Source organism: Pan troglodytes, chromosome 6, assembly GCF_028858775.2.
Source record: "Pan troglodytes isolate AG18354 chromosome 6, NHGRI_mPanTro3-v2.0_pri, whole genome shotgun sequence".
Classification (NCBI taxonomy): domain Eukaryota; kingdom Metazoa; phylum Chordata; class Mammalia; order Primates; family Hominidae; genus Pan; species Pan troglodytes.
Genome location: NC_072404.2, coordinates 165,976,117 through 165,993,060, shown reverse-complemented (window position 1 = coordinate 165,993,060; position 16,944 = coordinate 165,976,117). Strand labels below are relative to the sequence as shown.

The window sequence follows — 16,944 nt, the reverse complement described above, 5'->3', positions numbered from 1 at the left end:
CGCAGTCCAGTCTTGGCCGCGCCCGTGCTCGGCTTGGCCGCGGGGTGCGGGGACCACGGCCCGGCCGGGCCACCCGAAGCCTAGTGCTGGGCCGGGCCGGGCCGGGCCGGGGTGGGTGGGGGCCCGCCCGGCCCGCCCATGGGCTCAGGATGCCGGTGCGGAGGGGCCACGTCGCGCCGCAGAACACCTTCCTGGACACCATCATCCGCAAGTTTGAGGGCCAGAGTGAGTGGGGGAGGGGGCTGAGCGGGGAGGGGGCTCTGGGGGCGGGCCGAGCTCTTCCGAGTGTGGATGGGGGGGCGTGCCCGGGCCGTGTGCGTCGGCAAGTGCGAGTCAATGGGGCCTGGTGGGCCCCAGGCTTTGGCGAGGGGACGGCGGGGGCAAGGCTTGGTGCACCGGGGCCGTGGGCACCGGGCCAAAGGGTTTGGGGTTGGGGCTTGGGGCGGGAAACTCAGCTCAGGCTTTTGGGATCGGAGTGTGTGTGACACGCTGAGTGTGCAGGGAAGGGATGTGGGATGGAGTGTGCAGGTGTCCCCAACTCTGGGTGCGTGGACGTGGATGGGGCTGTGTGCAAGGGCATAAGAGTGTGTATGACCCAAACCCTGGGATCCCGAGAGTCCAGCGCGCACACTGGTCTTGCCAGATCTTGACTGTGTTGTGCCTGAGGGACTGAAAAGCCGTGGATGCAGGGTCAGCCCATAATCTCTTCTTGTGTGTGCCGTGTGTATATGACCCTGAGCCCATGTGTCACCCGTGAGTTAGACCCTGTATGGGCGGTGGGGAGGTGTCTTTGACAAGGCTGCGAGCTTGTGGGCTCTGTGGAGACGGGGTGTCCTGGGGCTAGAGCTGGGCTTTGAGGGTAAGCAGCTCCCTGTGGTACCCCCAAGTTGTGGGTTTTCTTGCCCTGGACACTGTCACCTAATTCCCTTATGGGGACCGGGAGTACAGCACCCCTAATGCCTGCCTGGTAGGGAGGCTTCTAGAAGGGTCCCAGATTAGGCAAATGTCCTGGGGGTGGGCAGCATTCATGTGCCTGTCCCTAAGGCTGCATGAGCCACAGTGGGTGTGACTGCCAAGGGCCCTGGGAGTTGGGAGAGGATGACATTCCTTGCCCATGACCCTGTGAGCACAGGACAACGCGTGCTTGTAACGGTGGTTGGGGGAAGGAGGGGTCAGTCCGATGGTCAGTATTGTGTGAAGCGGAGGAACAAGATGATCCTGAGGGGGTGGAGACAATGACACTGGTTGAGGGCCTCCCTGAGAGGTGGGGGTGGGCCCAGGGGGAGGCTGTGGGCGGGCCTACGAGGAGGCTGGGATGGATGTGGGGGGGTGCTGGATTCTAGCCCTACCTTTGCCACTGACTGCCATGTGACCTTGAGTGACTCTTCCCTCTTTGGGTCTCAGGTTCCAGGTCTGTGGAGGAGGGGCAGGCTTTCTGTCCCATCCCTGTATTCCAGGATCTCAGTGAAGGGTGTGTGGTGGGGTGGGGCATGCCTTCGAAGAAACTTGCTCTTCTTTCCCCAGCCTGGGAGAGAGGACAAGGGGTGGTTTTTCTTCTATGAAGCTGGGGTGTGTGGCTGGGCCTCTGGACTGCCTTGGACTGTGGCAGAGCTGGAGGCCGAGTTAGGGGGTCTTTTCAGGTGACAGGAAACCCTGACTCCTGGAATTGATGGCTGCCTGGGAGGTCTGGGGGGCCTTGGGAACTGGCCAAAAGATGACCCAGTTCCAAAAGGCAACTTTCTGGGGGCCAGGGGAAGGGAGAATCGAGAAAGGTGGGAGGAGGCCAAGTCCCGATGGCCTGGGCCTATCTCAGGGTGCCCTGCTGCAGCCCAGCCTTGCACGTAGGATTGCCTAGGGCTGCAACCTGAGGGCTATGCCTGCTGGGGAGGGGAGGGGAGGGGAGGGGGAGAATTCCAACTGCTACTGAAAGCCCCAGCATTACAGGCCAAAGTGGCCGGAAACTTCTGTTTATAAAAAGCTCTTATCCCAGGAGCATCTTGCCTGGCACAAGTGAGGCTGCTGCCTGCCTGCTGCTCACTCGCCAGCCTGGCTCTCCGGGCAGGCCTGGAGTCAGGGAGCCAAGTCTGGCAGAAATGGAACCATGGGGGTGCTTATCCAGGATGAGGCCAAACTGAGGAAGGCCTCACATCCCTGGGCAGGTCCCCTTTCTTGGGTCTGTTTTCCTACAAGTGGGGCCAAAGTCTCAGGCCCCGCCCAGGCTCCAGGTGTGTCCAGGGTTTGGAGCTGCAGGTCCCTCTCTTTGCTTCCTATGACCTTGGGCTTCTGCCTGTGACCCTCAGCTTATTCTTCTGCCTCTGCCAGACCAAGGTTCAAAAGCTGGCTCTATCATTTACAAGCTGCAAGACTTGGGCATGGTGCCGAACTTCTCTGGAGCCTTGGTTTCTTCATCTATAAAAGGAGGATAATAACACCTACCTTATGGGGTTGTCAGAGGACCTAATGAGATGCAGCGTCCTTAGGTGTTCAACGTGTAACTTCCCTCATCCTCTCTGGCACACCCACCCCTCAGCTCCTGACTGCCCTTGGGACGGGGGTGGTGTGCAGAAGTTCTAGGGGGTACTGACCTGGTAGGATCCTCAGATAATCGGGGAGTGATTTCCTAGGGAGCCTCAGGATAAGGAGTGGCTCAGGGAGCGCCCCCCAGTCTGGAGAGCAGGGAAATTAAAAGCAGAATCCAGAGAGCCGGTGCAAAGGGAATCCTGGCCGCCATCTCTGGCCTTTCCCAGGCTCCCTTTCTAGGCCCAGTGTTTATCCCTCCGCCGCGGCTGCTGACACGCGTTGCTGACACCCGCCAGGCTGGCCTCAGCCTCGGGCATGGAGGAGGCGGCGGGCTGCTGGCGGCCTGCCCGGGGGAAGCCACGCAGCCCGCCCGCGGGCCAGGCGGAGGAGGGGGCGCGCCGCGCGGCCCGGCCGGCCAGGCACCTGTATCGGGGCACACGCACAGCTGCGTTCGCCCCCTGCTGGGGACCCCAGTCCCAGCCATGCTTCCTGTGGCGGGGAGTCCCCGGGCGGCTGTGTGAGTGGAGAATGTGGGGAAGGGCTGGGAGTCCCCGAGGCTGGGGTCCCCGCTCACGCGCACTCTCCTCCCCGCCCCCCTAGGCCGTAAGTTCATCATCGCCAACGCTCGGGTGGAGAACTGCGCCGTCATCTACTGCAACGACGGCTTCTGCGAGCTGTGCGGCTACTCGCGGGCCGAGGTGATGCAGCGACCCTGCACCTGCGACTTCCTGCACGGGCCGCGCACGCAGCGCCGCGCTGCCGCGCAGATCGCGCAGGCACTGCTGGGCGCCGAGGAGCGCAAAGTGGAAATCGCCTTCTACCGGAAAGATGGTAGGCGCGGGCCGGGGCGGGGCCACGACCAGGGGCGGGGTCAAGAGGGGCGGGACCACGGCGAGGGGCAGGGTGCGTGGGGGTGTGGGGGTGTGGGGATGTGGGGGCGGCTGGAGAACGCCCCGAGCCCGGGCAGGGTTCTGTGGGGGTGTGACGCGGGCGGGGGCCCTGCGGTGTGCCTGTGGGAGGCGCGGTTCCGGGGCCTGCGCCTCACTCTGCTGAGATGGTTTTCAGGAGGGCAAAGGAGTTGCTAGGCTGTGGGTCTGGCTCCTCTGGTCCTTTTTTTCCCTGGGCAGGTGTGGGCACGTAGAGCAAGTTGGACTAGAGTTAGACCGAGCTGGGATGGCAGGTACGTGCGTGGATGGAGGTTAAAAGTCAGACTGGCAGTTGGGCGCTGACATCCGGGCACAGGCCCCTATCTACCTTAGGGCAGTTGCTGCCAGGTGACAGGTCTGGGAGATGTCATGGAGGGACAGGAGGGCTGCAGGACTCTGGCTGTCTCTGCTGCCCCCCTCCTGCCCTGCGCTTCAACAGCACCTGGGGGAGGTGCGTGCCTCTCCCCGCAACCTCAGTTCCCTTTGTCTCAGCTGTCGAGCGCCCCGCCCTGCCACCCTCTCCTGCGCCAGGTGTCTTTACTCAGCCACCGCCTCCCAGCACAGCTGCTCTGGGCTTCCGGAGAGCGGATAAACAGAGCCCGGGGTGGGGCTCCTCCCACACCGTGAATGCCCTGTTGGGGTGGGCTCTGGTCAGGGCGGGCAGAGCAGGAGGACTGGGGTCCTGTGGGCAGAATCCGGCTGCAGAGGCGGCTCTGGAACGCGTGCAAACCTTGCTGCTTCCTAGCGTGTGTCCCATAAGCATTGACTCAACCCTTGTGAGCCTGGCAGGCACTAGGCTCTTGGAGATGGGCAGGACAGATGAGGCTCCTGCCCTCAGGGAGCTTGTCTGCTGTAGACAGTGAGCACGCTCTGCTTTCTGTTTGGGACCAGGCCAGCCAGCTCCATGTGCCAGCCCTGTGTGCTCAGGGTTGGCTGGGGTGGCCCTGCAAAGCTTTGCATCCTCCAGGCTGTGCTTTTGCAGGCGTGCACAGTCTGTGGCATCACTGGACGGCACTAGAGGGGGCATGGTCCCTGCACCCTGTGGAAGAAGGTTCGCTCACAGCAAATCAGGGTTCTAACTGGCAGGAGGCAGGGGCTGTGAGACTAGACTCAAACCCTGAAGGCAGTGGATGGTTTCTAGGGGCTAGACACTGGGCCAAATGCTTTACTTCTCTTATCTCAGGCACTCTTCACAACCCAGGGAGGTAGACACTACTGTTGTCTTCATTTTGGGGGATGAAGAAACTGAAGTTCACACAGTCACACAGCTAGAAAATAGCAGTTGGGAACGGAGCCCACATCTGTCTGACCGGAGCCCTGTGCGCTCTGTTCTGTCTGTCGTATATTGAAAATGACACCAGGTAGTTGCAGGTCTATCTGTATGCTGTACATTATCTCATGTGAAATTTTATTGTAGAAGTTTGCCAACCACAGGTGTACTGAAGAGAATGTGAACCCATAAGTCCTGGGTTTGTGTCTAAGACAATGCTGGAAATTATACACTACTGGACAAGTTGGTTGACTTCCCTGGGCCTGTTTCTACTTCTGGGATAACGTGCCTTGCTTTGGACCTTCACAAGGGTGCTGAGCTTTCATAGAGAGTGCCTGCAACGGGCTGTGCTCTGTAAACACGGTGCCAGTCCCACTACGATGTAGCTGTGCTGGGGATTTGGCCTCTTGGCAGCAGCGGCTGAGGGCTCTTTCCTTTGGCTGTGGTATGTGTGGAGTGCTCTTAGGTGGAGCTGGCCCTCCCTCCCAGTCTAGGCTGGCCCCTTCTGGAGAGGATGGCTATGGGCCCCCTTCTGCAGAGAAGTTATTTTAGGATCACCTAATCCAAGCCATTCGACTTGCAGGTGGAAGGACGGAGAAGCAGAGGTCTGATGACCAGTGAATCAGTGGAAGGAGTGGGATTAGAACCCAGATCCCCAGCCCAAGTTCAAACTTGTCCCCTCTCCAGGTTACAACTCCAAAAAATGGGGCTGTGACCCAGAAAACTCTGTGCCAGCAATCTCTGTCTGTCCCCTTCTTCACTCTCACCTAGTTTCCACGGGGCTCAGGTGTCTCCTGTTGGCCAACAGGCTGGCCTGGCACTCAGCCACCTAGGACCCCATGTATCCTGGCATTCTAGGCCTGGGGTGATGCAGACAGATTTCCTCAGCCTCCGCTTCTTCTGCCTTGAAACAGTCCCTCCTGTGATCCCCGGGACCTGGCTTGGGCTGCGTGTGTGCGTGCCTGTGTGTGTACTCACACATGGGCCCAGTAGGGAGGCGGAGGTGAGGAATGCCTGTGCCACCCCTTGTTTCTGTCCAGGTCTTTCTCAGGGTCTCTGCCTGGGCCAGCCTCGGGTAGGGGGAGCTGGGCAGGAGGGGGAGCTGGGCAGGGGGTGGAGCCTTCTGCTGGCAGGCGCCGCCGTGGACAGCTGTGCTGTGTTGGTGCCTCTAGCCTTGCTCTGCGCAGTGTCAGGGCCTGGAGCCAGACAGCCCCATTATTTAGTTGCTGGGACTGCTGGGAGGTGGGGAGGCTAGACTGGGGGAGTGTGGGCTGAAGGGAGAGACACGAGGTGCCTGGGGCTCACTGGCCCTGTGCCCCTTGAAGTCAGGCCCGGGATTAAGGTGGAATTGGGGGCAGAGTCCAGTGGTGTGAGGCTGGCTGGTGGTAACATCCCCGCAAGGCCCTGGGGAGGCACCCCGGGCAGCAGGTGCTGGCTGGGTCCACACCTGTGCTCCCACATCGCCATGGGGGCTGTGGCTCCTCCTCTGCCAGTCCTCACAGAGTCCCTTCTCTCTGTGCCCCTGCATCCTCTCTGCTCTTTGTTCCTGCCTCTGCTCCCCTGCCACCGTGCTCAGCCAGCCTGACTGTGCCCACCTTCTCGGCTCCTCTCTCACTCCCCACATCTCCTTGCCTTTGTCTTCTGCCTGCCTGGCTTACTGTCTGTCCCTTGGTCTTTATCTCCTCTCTGGTGCCTCCTCCTGTCTTCTTCCCTCGCCTCAGCACCCCGGAACCTTGCTCCTTGCCTCTCTCCCTCTCTCCCATTGTCCCCCACCCCTCGGAGCCTCTATCTGGAAGGCTCTGTCTGGCTGCTCATACCTCGGACTGGCCTGGCCTGGCTCCATGTCCCTGTGTCCCCGGGAGCTTGTGCGTGGGTGGGGACGGTGGTGTCTCTGGAGAGGAGTCTATTGGCTTCTCCACTCCAGCTGCAGGCCGGTTGCCATGGTAACAGGGTCAGAGGGCCCCCCCCCCCTGCAACAGCTGATGCTGCGGCTGTTGGGAGGGGGTGGAGACCTGCTGTCCAGGCCTGCTCCCCAGTGCACTGTGCCCAGGGCCTCAGAGGTGGCCCCATGCCCAGTGGGCTTCGGTCCATCCCCGGCCTTGGACCCCAGCCTCCCCAGTGCTCCTGCAGGCCTCAGACCTCAGACTGCCTTGAAATCCTCAGTACCTCCTGTGATCAGCCCCACTCCTCTGGGCCTCCTGCCCTTCTCTGTCCCCCAAGGCCGTCTGTCCTGTCCTCTTCCTCGCCTTCTTCATCTCTTCCTGTGCCCATTCCTTTAAATCAGACGCCCTGCTCTTGTCACCACCACGCCTCACCTTCTCCCTCATGGCTGACCCCTCCCCAGCTCAGATACCCACTTTCTGCTTCCTTTCAGCCCCCTAGGTCTGAGCTGAGGATGAAAGAAGCTTTTCCTTGAAGGGGAGCCTTGAGGCTGGGAAGGCAGGTGGGACAGGGATTGGTGCATAAGCGGGTTTTGTTGTCTTGAGATAGGAGGCAGACCAGAGCGATCCCAGAGGATGGGGCTTAGACACAGGAGAACTTTTCCTGTGGCACTGAAGCTATCAGGGGAGCGCCCTTCATCGTGGGGACAGCGGTGTTCCTATCCTTCTGGTCAAGGCCTGGTGCAGCCTGGAGACAGGGCTGAGTGGGAGAATCTGCAGGGCTGCCCGGTGCGGGCGGGGGTCCATGGGGGCCCTGCTTCTGAGCCAGTTGCCTCTTGCCCTGCAGCACCTTCCCTCCACCTTTCCCTTCTCTAGCTGGATCAGAGGCCTGTTGGAGGGGCTCCACGGGGGTCAATCCTGAGCTGCGGCTGTCTGTCCTGGTCTGCCGGGGCTGCAGTCTTCCTATCCCAGTCCTGCTCCAGGGGTGAGGCAGGCATGACGCAACTGAAGGGTGCTATCTACTCCTCGACCCACCCTGGGGTCTGGAGAGCGTCGGGAGAGCGGCTTCTCCGTGTTGCGTCTTCTGCAGCCCCCGGAGAGGAGCTATGTAAATATTTGCGAAGAGCTGTCTGAGATGGGAGCAGAGTTTGATGGTGGCCTTGGGCTCTGGGGAGGGGGGCCATGGGGCAGCAGAAGGGCCAGCTTGGGGGTGTGTGAGGGGGGAGACTGGGCCTCTTTTCTCCCCAGAGGTGGCTTCCTGGGTGGGGTGATTTTGGAGGTTCCAAGAAAGCCCTTCACGTGTTGGTATTTCCCTGAAGCGTTCCTGAAACTCCTCCCTTAGAGAACTTCTGCGTTTAGAATGCTCCTTTTTCTTTAAAAACACATTCTCGCTCATTGCCCCCTCCCAGTATAGAGACAGAAAGTATTTAGCCCTTTAGTGTGAGGGAGTTTAACAGAACTTCCCTCCCGACGTGGGCAGGAGGGCCATGGGAGTCAGGGTCAGTAGAAGAGGGAGGGGTGCTGGGACAGGTGATGAATGTGGGGTGCTCCCCTAAAGTCCCCTCCATGTCCTTAGTCTTGCCCATAAAGATCTCTATGCTGTGGCCTGTGGTTGGCCTCAGATAAACCCCTCTCCTTTTTGGGTGCTTATCCAGGATGAGAAACACCTTGGGAGCCAGGCAGCCTTGGTCCTCCGCCTCCTGCAGTACTGGAGGAGGTTCCCTGTCCCTCTCCCCGCCACCAGGCCTTGAGCTCCAGGTGGGTGGAGAGCAGCCCATCTGCTTTGTTCTCTGTTGTATCTGCGTGCTCAGTGCACAGCGAGAGCTCGGCACTGTTTGCTGAATGAATGAATGAATGGGGTGGGCAGTGTGCTGCGTTGCAGGAGCCTTCCCTGGGAGTCAGGTGACTTGACAGGAGTTTCCAGCTTGGTTACAGACTTGCTGTGTCTGGGAGTCCTCTAGCCTTGCTTCGCGTGGACATTGTGGGGCACAGGAGCATCTGGGGGCTCCCAGCTTCTTCACCCTCAGAGGTGGACCGAGGAGGATGGGGTGGGGGGACAGACAGCACAGCTGAGGTGGGGGTGATGCCACCTGACCAGCAGCACAAGGCACTTCTATTGTTGTGACTGCACTTTGTAGTTTGCAAACTGGGGAACCACGCTTTACCGCAGGTGGTCCTCATGGCCCTGTGAAAGGCAGGATTCCTCTCCGTCACTTTACGGGAGGGAAGCTCTTGCTTAGAAAGGCTGAGGCACTTGCCCAAGTTTACCCAGCTGGCGGGTGGCCTGAGTGGGAACCCGAGCCTAGCTGTCCCCTCCCTGCCCAGCGTGGAATGCCACTGCACCAGCTCTCTGGCCCCCAGAGAGCCCTTCTGGGGCATGATGGGCTCAGGGCCTCAGGAAACTTGGATTTTAGCTGGGGTCTGCAAACCTCCATTCCTCGTTTGCTAAGTGGGATCATAGCACCTGTCCCTGATGCACTTTGGGGTGTGAGGGTGTTCCTGGAATGAGATGACAGACACCCACAAAGCAGCGTGCGGTGCCAGAGCTCATTCTCCTCGCCATGAAGCAGGGCGTCACCTAAGTGGCTGCAGCTTCTAGCCCGTGCTGTTGCAATCGTGGGAAATGAGCCTGACCCAGGGCCTCAGCACCCCTGCTCCTATGGTGCACCCCGCCCCATCCCGCATGCTGCCTGCCTCTCCCCTTCCCTCCCCGCAGGCTGCTGCTGGCCCCGGGTCCTGCCTTTCCCCCAAGTAATTGAAACCACAGCATTCGTGTTATTGCTTTTTCCTTTCCCTTTCATTTTATTTTTCCTTTTCCCTTTTATCTCACTCTCCAGTCTCATTACCCTCCCCATAGGCAACTGTTCAAATGTACTTACTGTGAATGTGTTGCTTGCATATGTTCTTGCAAATGTGTATTTTGTCTGGATATATGCATATAGATTTAATTTATGTAAATGATATTGTGCTATATGTTGTATTTTGGTGTTCGCTTTTCTTACTTGGGAATGTGCTTTAAGTCCAGCTGGGTTGCTGTTCGACATCTAGTCTGTAGGTGCGTATTCAGTGGCATGCGGCCGCCACGCTTCACCCACCCACTCTCCCGGGTGGGTGTCTCCAACTCCCAGCCACTGTAAATGAGGCTGTAGTGAATATCCTTGGACATGGTCCCTTCTGGACTTGGGTGAGGATGTCTGTGGGATACACGCCCAGGAGTGGAATTGCTGGATCGCAGGACATGTGGACACTTAACTAAGTACTGCCATGCCTGTCATCACCCTCCTTCTCAGAGCTCGAGATTTCCATACCCGCATATCTCGGCCACTCTCGACATTATCTACCTTTCTAAATTTTGCCAATCTAATAGGTGACAGTGATTTCTTGTTGCTTTAATTTGCACTCCTTTGATTTCTGTTGAGTCTGAGCATCTCTTAGGCCTGGTAGCCTCTTGGGCTTACTTTCCCGTGAATTGCCTGCTCATGTCCTTTGCTCATTTTAATTTTGATGTCGCCGTCTTTTGTCCTTGTTGATTTGCAGGAGTTGCTTGTGTACTCTAGAGATACCAATGCATACTGTTAAACATTCAGTGTATTTCAGATTTTAATTCCTTGTTGAACTGGAAACAGATATTGCAAATATCTTCTCCCATTCAGTCTCTCTTCAATTTATCCAACAAAGATACTTAATTTTGATGCAAACAAATTCATTGATTTTTAGCTTTGTTTGTACTTTTGAAGTGTCTCAGGCTGCAGAGGGTCTCCATTTTCTTCTGTTCTCTTAATTGTTCTGCTGTTCTCAGTTAGGTCTATAATCTGTCCTGAGACTACCCCGTATGTGGTGTCAAGTAGGGATCGAGTTTTATTTTTTCCATGTAATGTGCCAACTTTCCCAACGCATCTTGTAAACAGTCTGTTCTTTTCCACTGAATTGTGGGGCAGCCTTTATCAGGTTAATCTCCCACATAGCCATGAGTCTGTCCCTGTGCTCTCTGTTCTGTTCCAAATATTTATTTACTGGCTCTTGCATTGATATAGCTTAACAAAAACCTGTAGCCTTCCGTATGTCTTAGCGTCTGCTGAGGCAAATCCTCTCTCTTCATTCTGTTTTTTAAAGGCTGACATAGCTATTTGTGGATCTCCCTTGTTCTTCATAAACTTTATTTATTAATTAATTAATTTTTTCAGATGGAGTCTTACTCTGTTGCCCAGGCTGGAGTGCAGTGGCATGATCTCGGCTCACTGCAGCCTCTGCCTCTTGGGTTCAAGCGATTCTCCTGTCTCAGCCTCCTGAGTAGCTGGGATTACAGGTGTGCACCACCACATCCGGCTAATTTTTGTATTTTTAGTAGAGACGGGGTTTCTCCATGTTGGCCAGGATGGTCTCGAACTCCTGACCTCAGGTGATCCGCCCGCCTTGGCCTCCCAAAGTGCTGGATTACAGACATGAGCCACCACGCCTGGCCTCCCTTTTTCTTCATAAACTTTAGAGAAAGTTTATTGAATTCTTGGAAAGAAAACACCCACTAGATTCTTGATTGGAATTAGTTTGGTTCTATAGATTAATTTGGGGAGAACTGACATCTTTGTATTTGTCCCACTTCAAGAGCCTGGATTGTCTCTCCATTTACCAGATGAGTTCTGTATTTCTTGCTAGTTTAAGGTTTTGTTCCCTTTTGCCCTGACTCCAACAGGGGTCTTGTACCTTCTTGGTCAATTCCTGGACACTTAAGAGTTTTTGTTGCTATTGTAAAAGACGTATTGTTTTTGACTATGTTTCCTAATTGCTTGTGTAGAAAAATGCTTTATATTTTTGCGGGCTGATCTTGTATCTCGCAACCTTGCTGAACTCTCTGATCTAATTAGTTCTAATTGTTTATCTGTTGATTTCTTGGGGGTCTCTAGGCAAGTGACCCCGTCATCTGCAAATAATGCCAGTTTTCGCTGTTTATGTTTGGATCACCGTCACGTGTTTTGATGCTCGAATGTTCCACCTGACTTTTTGGGGGCTTTTCATTAGCACTCGTATTTGTTTGTTGGTGCTTCACAGTGTCCTGTGTGTGTGTGTTGGGGGGGGCAAATCAATGAGGAATTATAACTCTTGGCTTAAGCTGTGACTCATGGCAGAGCTGGAATTGGGACAGGGCTTTATCAAAGCCTTACCAGGCTGTCTGGGGTATGCTAGGAGCCAAGACAGAGCACAGACCTAGAAGCCTACAGGCCACTCACTAGAGGAGACCCCAGAGTGTCCCCTGGTGGACAGTGGCAGCTGTGTGCACCTTCACTGCCCTGTGGCAAGCTGTGTGTGGGGTCACAGTGAAGGGGGGCTGAAGGGGACTGAGGCTCAGACGTCTCACACCTGGTGCAGTTCCTGCTTTTGCCGCCTTCCCTTGGGTTCCTGGGTGCCTCTGTGTTCCATGAAAACTGATGACCAGGTTGAATTTTGCTTCATCAAAAGGCACCTTAATTCCCATGGTTGCTCCATCTGCTGTCCAGACTTGGGCTGGAGGGCACCACGGGCTTGAAATGGGCAAATTCTGCTGTGAAAGGGTGGGCTGTGCCCCTGGATCTGGAAGGGAGCTGAGAGGGTGGGGACATGGCCTGTCCCCACCTGTTATGACTGCAGATCACCAACCCTGAGTCCACCCTCAGTTCTTCTGCAACTGCCAGTCCTGCCCTGGCCTCAGGGCTCTGACTCGGATGGACGGGGAAGCCCGGCCAGTGTACAGTGGCCTTCTAGACGATGGGCATTGTTTGGACAAGTTCTCCAAGAGCAGCGTCCATGTGGGTCAGACGGAGCAGTCAAGGAAACCTTTCTAGAGGGGGTCCTAGAAGGCTGGGGAGGAGTTGGAGGGAAGAGGGGTGGGGGCCATGGGGAGCAGGAGGGAAGGGCTGAAGCTGGGGCGCAACTGCCCGGGACTCACGTGCCTGTGCAGGGAGCTGTGGAGAGCTGCTTCCTGGCATCAGCGTGCCCTTGTTTCACCTTCCCAGGCTTCTCAGCAGGAGGGCAGGGGGTGGGACTTCCAGTTCATGCACCACCCGAGAGGCAGAGCCAGGCCCCAGAGCTTTAGAGAAGCTAGAGGACAGAGATCTTCTGAGGCATTGCTGTGGTCCGGGGCAGAGATGGCTCAGGCATGCCACATGCAGTGGATTTGGGTGGGTCTAGATGACTACAGCGGCCCCCAAGACCCTATAAATGATCCCATAGATTGCTGGCTGGGTCTCAGGCTGGAAGGGGTGGTGAAGGAGTCTGTCTGGAGATGCTGCTTCTGTGGGGTCAGGGTCTGAGCTTGGGGCCCCTCAACCTGCTGCATTTCCCAGATCCTGGAGGCAGGAGCTTAGGACTGGTCTCTGTCTCATTCAGCACACACACACACGCGCGCACACACACACTCTCTCCCTGTCTCTGTCTCTGTCCCTCCCTCTCTCTCATTCACTGTTTGGCCTCTTGGGCTCCCTAACTCTGTCCCCTGGGCCTGCAATGTCCCTGGCCTTTCCTAGGCCCCTGGCTGCCCATGAGAGCTGTGTTAGTGACACGGTGGCCCCCTGCCAGGAGCGGCTCCTGCTGCATCTTCCTGTCGCCGCCACCAGGCTAAATATAACCTGACACTGCACAGCCCTGGGCTGCTGCTCCGGAGACAGCCTCTCTGCCTGGGGGCGGACAGGCCGACTGGAGCCCCAGCCTCCTGCCCTCAGCGTGACTTTGGGCCTGTCCTGGGCACAGCTCCTCCTGCTCCGAGCGAGGCAGGAAGGCGACCAGGGCGAGGATGGCTGCCTCCCTGAGGTCACCTTCCCTGCAGGGACCCAGCACCCTGCCTTGTTAGAGTTCTGGATGCTTCCACAAAGCCATCTGTCATCTCATCTGGCACCCAGTGCAGGAATCACTTGTCCCCACAGTACCCGCAGGGAGCCTGAAGCCCAGGGAGGTGGGTGACCTGCCCATAGCCACAGAAAATAGAGGGAACGCAGGAGCCACCATGGCTGGGGTAGAGTGGCTCGGCTCCCTGGGGCTCCTCCACCTGTCTGGCTTGTTCCCTCTCCTTCCCTCTTGCCCCATGCATCAAACTGGGGTCCTGTTGGATGGGTGGTTCACTGGGGGCAGGTGCCAGGCGTGTCTTGTTGGTCATGGTGGCTCAACACTTCGTGGGCACGGATGTGCTTAGTGATTTGCAGAGGACTGGGAGGAGCTGCCTGGGAAGAAGCTGTGATAGCACCTCATTTACAGAGGAGCGCACGGAGACTCTGACCCCAGAAGGTGCCTAAGGTCACTCAGGGCCATCTGCAGCCTCTTCCTCCCCACCTGGTGCTGACATGGGAGATAAGGCCTGCCCCTGCCACAGCCAAATGTGGCTCCTGCCTGGGGCCTGGCCTAGGCTAGCGGTGCCCAGAGGTGGGGAATTGGGTGGAGCCCCTGACCTCGGATGGGTTGGGATGCTGGGCAGGAACAGTGCCCCCCACCCCAGGTAGACTGCTGGGTGTGGATTGGCACCAAATGAAAGCAAGCTGGCGTTGTGTTCTGAGAAGTGATGGACACCTTCTGTGGTAGCAGGATGGCGCTGTACCTGCCACTCTGGGAATGTGTCCAGGCCTGGCTCTCCCGCTCTGCTCTGAGCTGCATGGCCTCTGGAGGCCTGCTAGGTGGCCAGCCTGCCTGCCTCACCCAGGCCATTGGGCCCAAAGGCACGGGGGTTCTAAGGAGCCACGGAGCCTGTGCAGGGATGGTTGCGTCCATGGGTGCCTCCCCTTACAGAGGGCCCAGGAAGCAGAACTGGGCCAGGCAGGGAGAACCTTCTCACCCAAAGTAAGGTGTCTTCAGCCAGCGCTGGGGCTGAGGCTGGGGCGGGAGTGGGGTCGGGACTGGGGCCGGGGCGGGAATGGGGCCAGGGCAGAGTGTTCTGGCATTAGCCACATGAGCCAGGCTGGCCCTGGGGCCTCTCATTGCTAAGCTCCCTCCACCCTTGTCTGCCTCTCTTCTGTCTCAAGCTTATGGTGACCTCAAGCCAGGCTCTGAGCTTCACATATCTTAGGCCATTTCACCCCTACGGCCCTGGGGGGTGGGCAGGATCACCCTGTGTTGCAGATGAGCGCCCCGGGGCTCTGGGCCGGTAAGTGACCGGCCCAAAGTCATTCTAATGCAATGTGCAGAGGCCACCTGACTCCACAGCCCATGCCCCCTCCTTTTGAGACTGGGAACCCTCTCCCCTGTTGCACCCCCTCCGCCCTCCTTGTCTGTCCTGGCTGCCCCCTGAGTGCGCCCAGTGCTGGCTGCCTCGGGAGTGTGGGCTGTGCCTGCCACGGAGTGGCTCTCAGCGGAACTGCAGCCTGCAGCAGCTGGGTCCTTCATCTCTGCCCTGGGGAGCTGGGGCCACTGGCAGGAGCCAGGGCGAGTCGGTGGGAGAAGGGAGCAGAGCGAGGGCCTGGGGGTCTGGAGTAGGTGGCACTGGGGCAAGTGAAGGGACTCCCATCCCCCCGTGACCCAGCCAGTGGTGGAATGGAGTCTGGCTGGGAGGCCTGGCTGAAGAGCTGGGAGCAGGTGATGTGGCAGTTCACCGAAGCCCCAGCCGACCCGGCAGGGTGGTTGCAGGCAGTGCCTCTGAGAGCCCAGGCCTATCTGGGGCCCCTACTTTCCTTCCTTCCACATCCCCTTGATGATCGCTAGATCTCCCCCGCCCCAGCCCCTGCCATCAGGCAGGGCTCCAGTTCACATTTTTTGAATAACCAGGCCTTTGACAGGGTTATTTTGAAAGGAAAAATTTCTTGAATCTCGACAAAGGAAGAGGGCCAGCAGTCACTCCTCTCTCTCTCTCTCTCTCTCTCTGTCTCTCGTGTGTGTGTGTGTGTAAGTGTGAGTTACAGGCTTGTGCTGTGAGGTGGCGTATACCTAGAGTTTCTGCGACCCTGGCAGGGGGTTTTGAGATGTGGGGTCCTGGACTGGGTGGGCTTCAGAATGCCATTCTGGGCTGTCTTGCTGAGCAGCTTGAGCTGAAGAGGGGACGGGCTGCTGAGGTCTCAAGGTTGGAATTTCTGGGGCCCTGTGTTGGGGACAGAGTCTCCAGCCCATTCTGAAGGTTGGGTCCATCTTGGCTCCAGACTCTAGACTTCTCTGAGGCAAGCTCCCTGGTGGAGGACTTAGGTTCGAGGGCCTGGCTGGCTGTGGTCCCTGGGGTGGGTGCTGGGGTCTCTTGGGCTAAGGCTTCCTGGTCTCCGGCCTCTCCTCAGTCCTGGTGAGGCGCATCCCTGTTCAGGCCGCTGCCGGCCATCACCATATTAGGGCATAAACTCCAGGCAGGCTGTCTGGGTGCCAAATGGTCTCCAGCTGGGCCCAGCCCCCTGCAGCTTCCAACACCACTGCTGTGTGTCAGAGGCCGGAGGTCAGGGGACAAGAGTGGCTGCTGCAGGGAGACCCAGACAGAGCCCCAGAGCTCAGGGCCCTCGGGCGGGGCTGTGAGGGTCTGGGATGTGGTGAGTGGAAGAGCTGTGGGGTGGGGCGGAGAGTTCCTGGCCAGCCCCTTCACCTAGTGCCATCCTGTTTAAGCTGGTTTCAGAAGACCTCGTTCCCCTAGATGAATCCCCAGCGGGTTAGAATCCCCGAGCCTGGCCAGCATCTGCCATGCATCAGGCCCTTCCCACCTGGCCTGCTCCCTGCCTCCCCAGCACGCAGCCCCTTGGCCTCACTGTCAGGCTTCAAGCACCAGCTCCAAGTCCCAGGGGTGGTGTCGCCTCCAGGTTGCCGGTGTCTGTTGCCGGCTTCTACCTTGACTCACAGCACCACCACTGTCGCCCCTGCTGTGGGTTTGAGATCAGGAGTAGGGGTGAGCCAGGGAGGCTCTAGGAGGTAGAAAGGTGAGGAGAGGCTGGGTGCGGTGGCTCACACCTGTAATCCTTGCACTTTGGGAGGCCGAGGCAGGCAGATCACTTGAGGCCAGGAGTTTGAGACCAGCCTGGCCAACACAGTGAAAACCCTGTCTCTATCAAAATATACAAAAGTTAGCTGGGTGTGGTAGCATGCAGCTGTAGTCCCAGCTACTTGGGAGGCTGAGGCAGGAGAATCACTTGGACCTGGGAGGCAGAGGTTGCAGTGAGCCAAGATCATGCCGCTGCACTCCACCCTGGGTAACAGAGTGAAACCCTGTCTCAGAAAAAAAAAAAAAAAAAAAAAAAAAAAAAGGGAGGCTGGGTTGCTAAGATGGAGTGGGACTGCATGGTTTGTCACCCTCGCCTCTCCCCCATGCCTGCAGCCTCCCTGTCTGCATGGCCTGTCACTGACACCACCAGCCAGTGCTGGCCCCAGGGCGTATGACTCTAGGTGCTAGGCACTAACGTGGGGACGGGAGACACTGGGAGGCAGAGAA

General features: G+C 57.9%; 1 protein-coding gene across 1 annotated transcript in view; it reads left to right on the top strand.

Annotated features, from left to right (window-relative positions):
* KCNH2 (potassium voltage-gated channel subfamily H member 2) overlaps positions 1–16,944 on the top strand; it is a 32,778-nt gene continuing 15,834 nt past the window's right edge. Inside the window, exons 1-2 of the mRNA XM_024358086.3 lie at positions 1–225; positions 3,121–3,351. Of these exons, the coding sequence (XP_024213854.1) occupies positions 150–225; positions 3,121–3,351 (307 nt within the window). The 5' untranslated portion in view covers positions 1–149. The remainder of the gene's footprint in view (positions 226–3,120; positions 3,352–16,944) is intronic.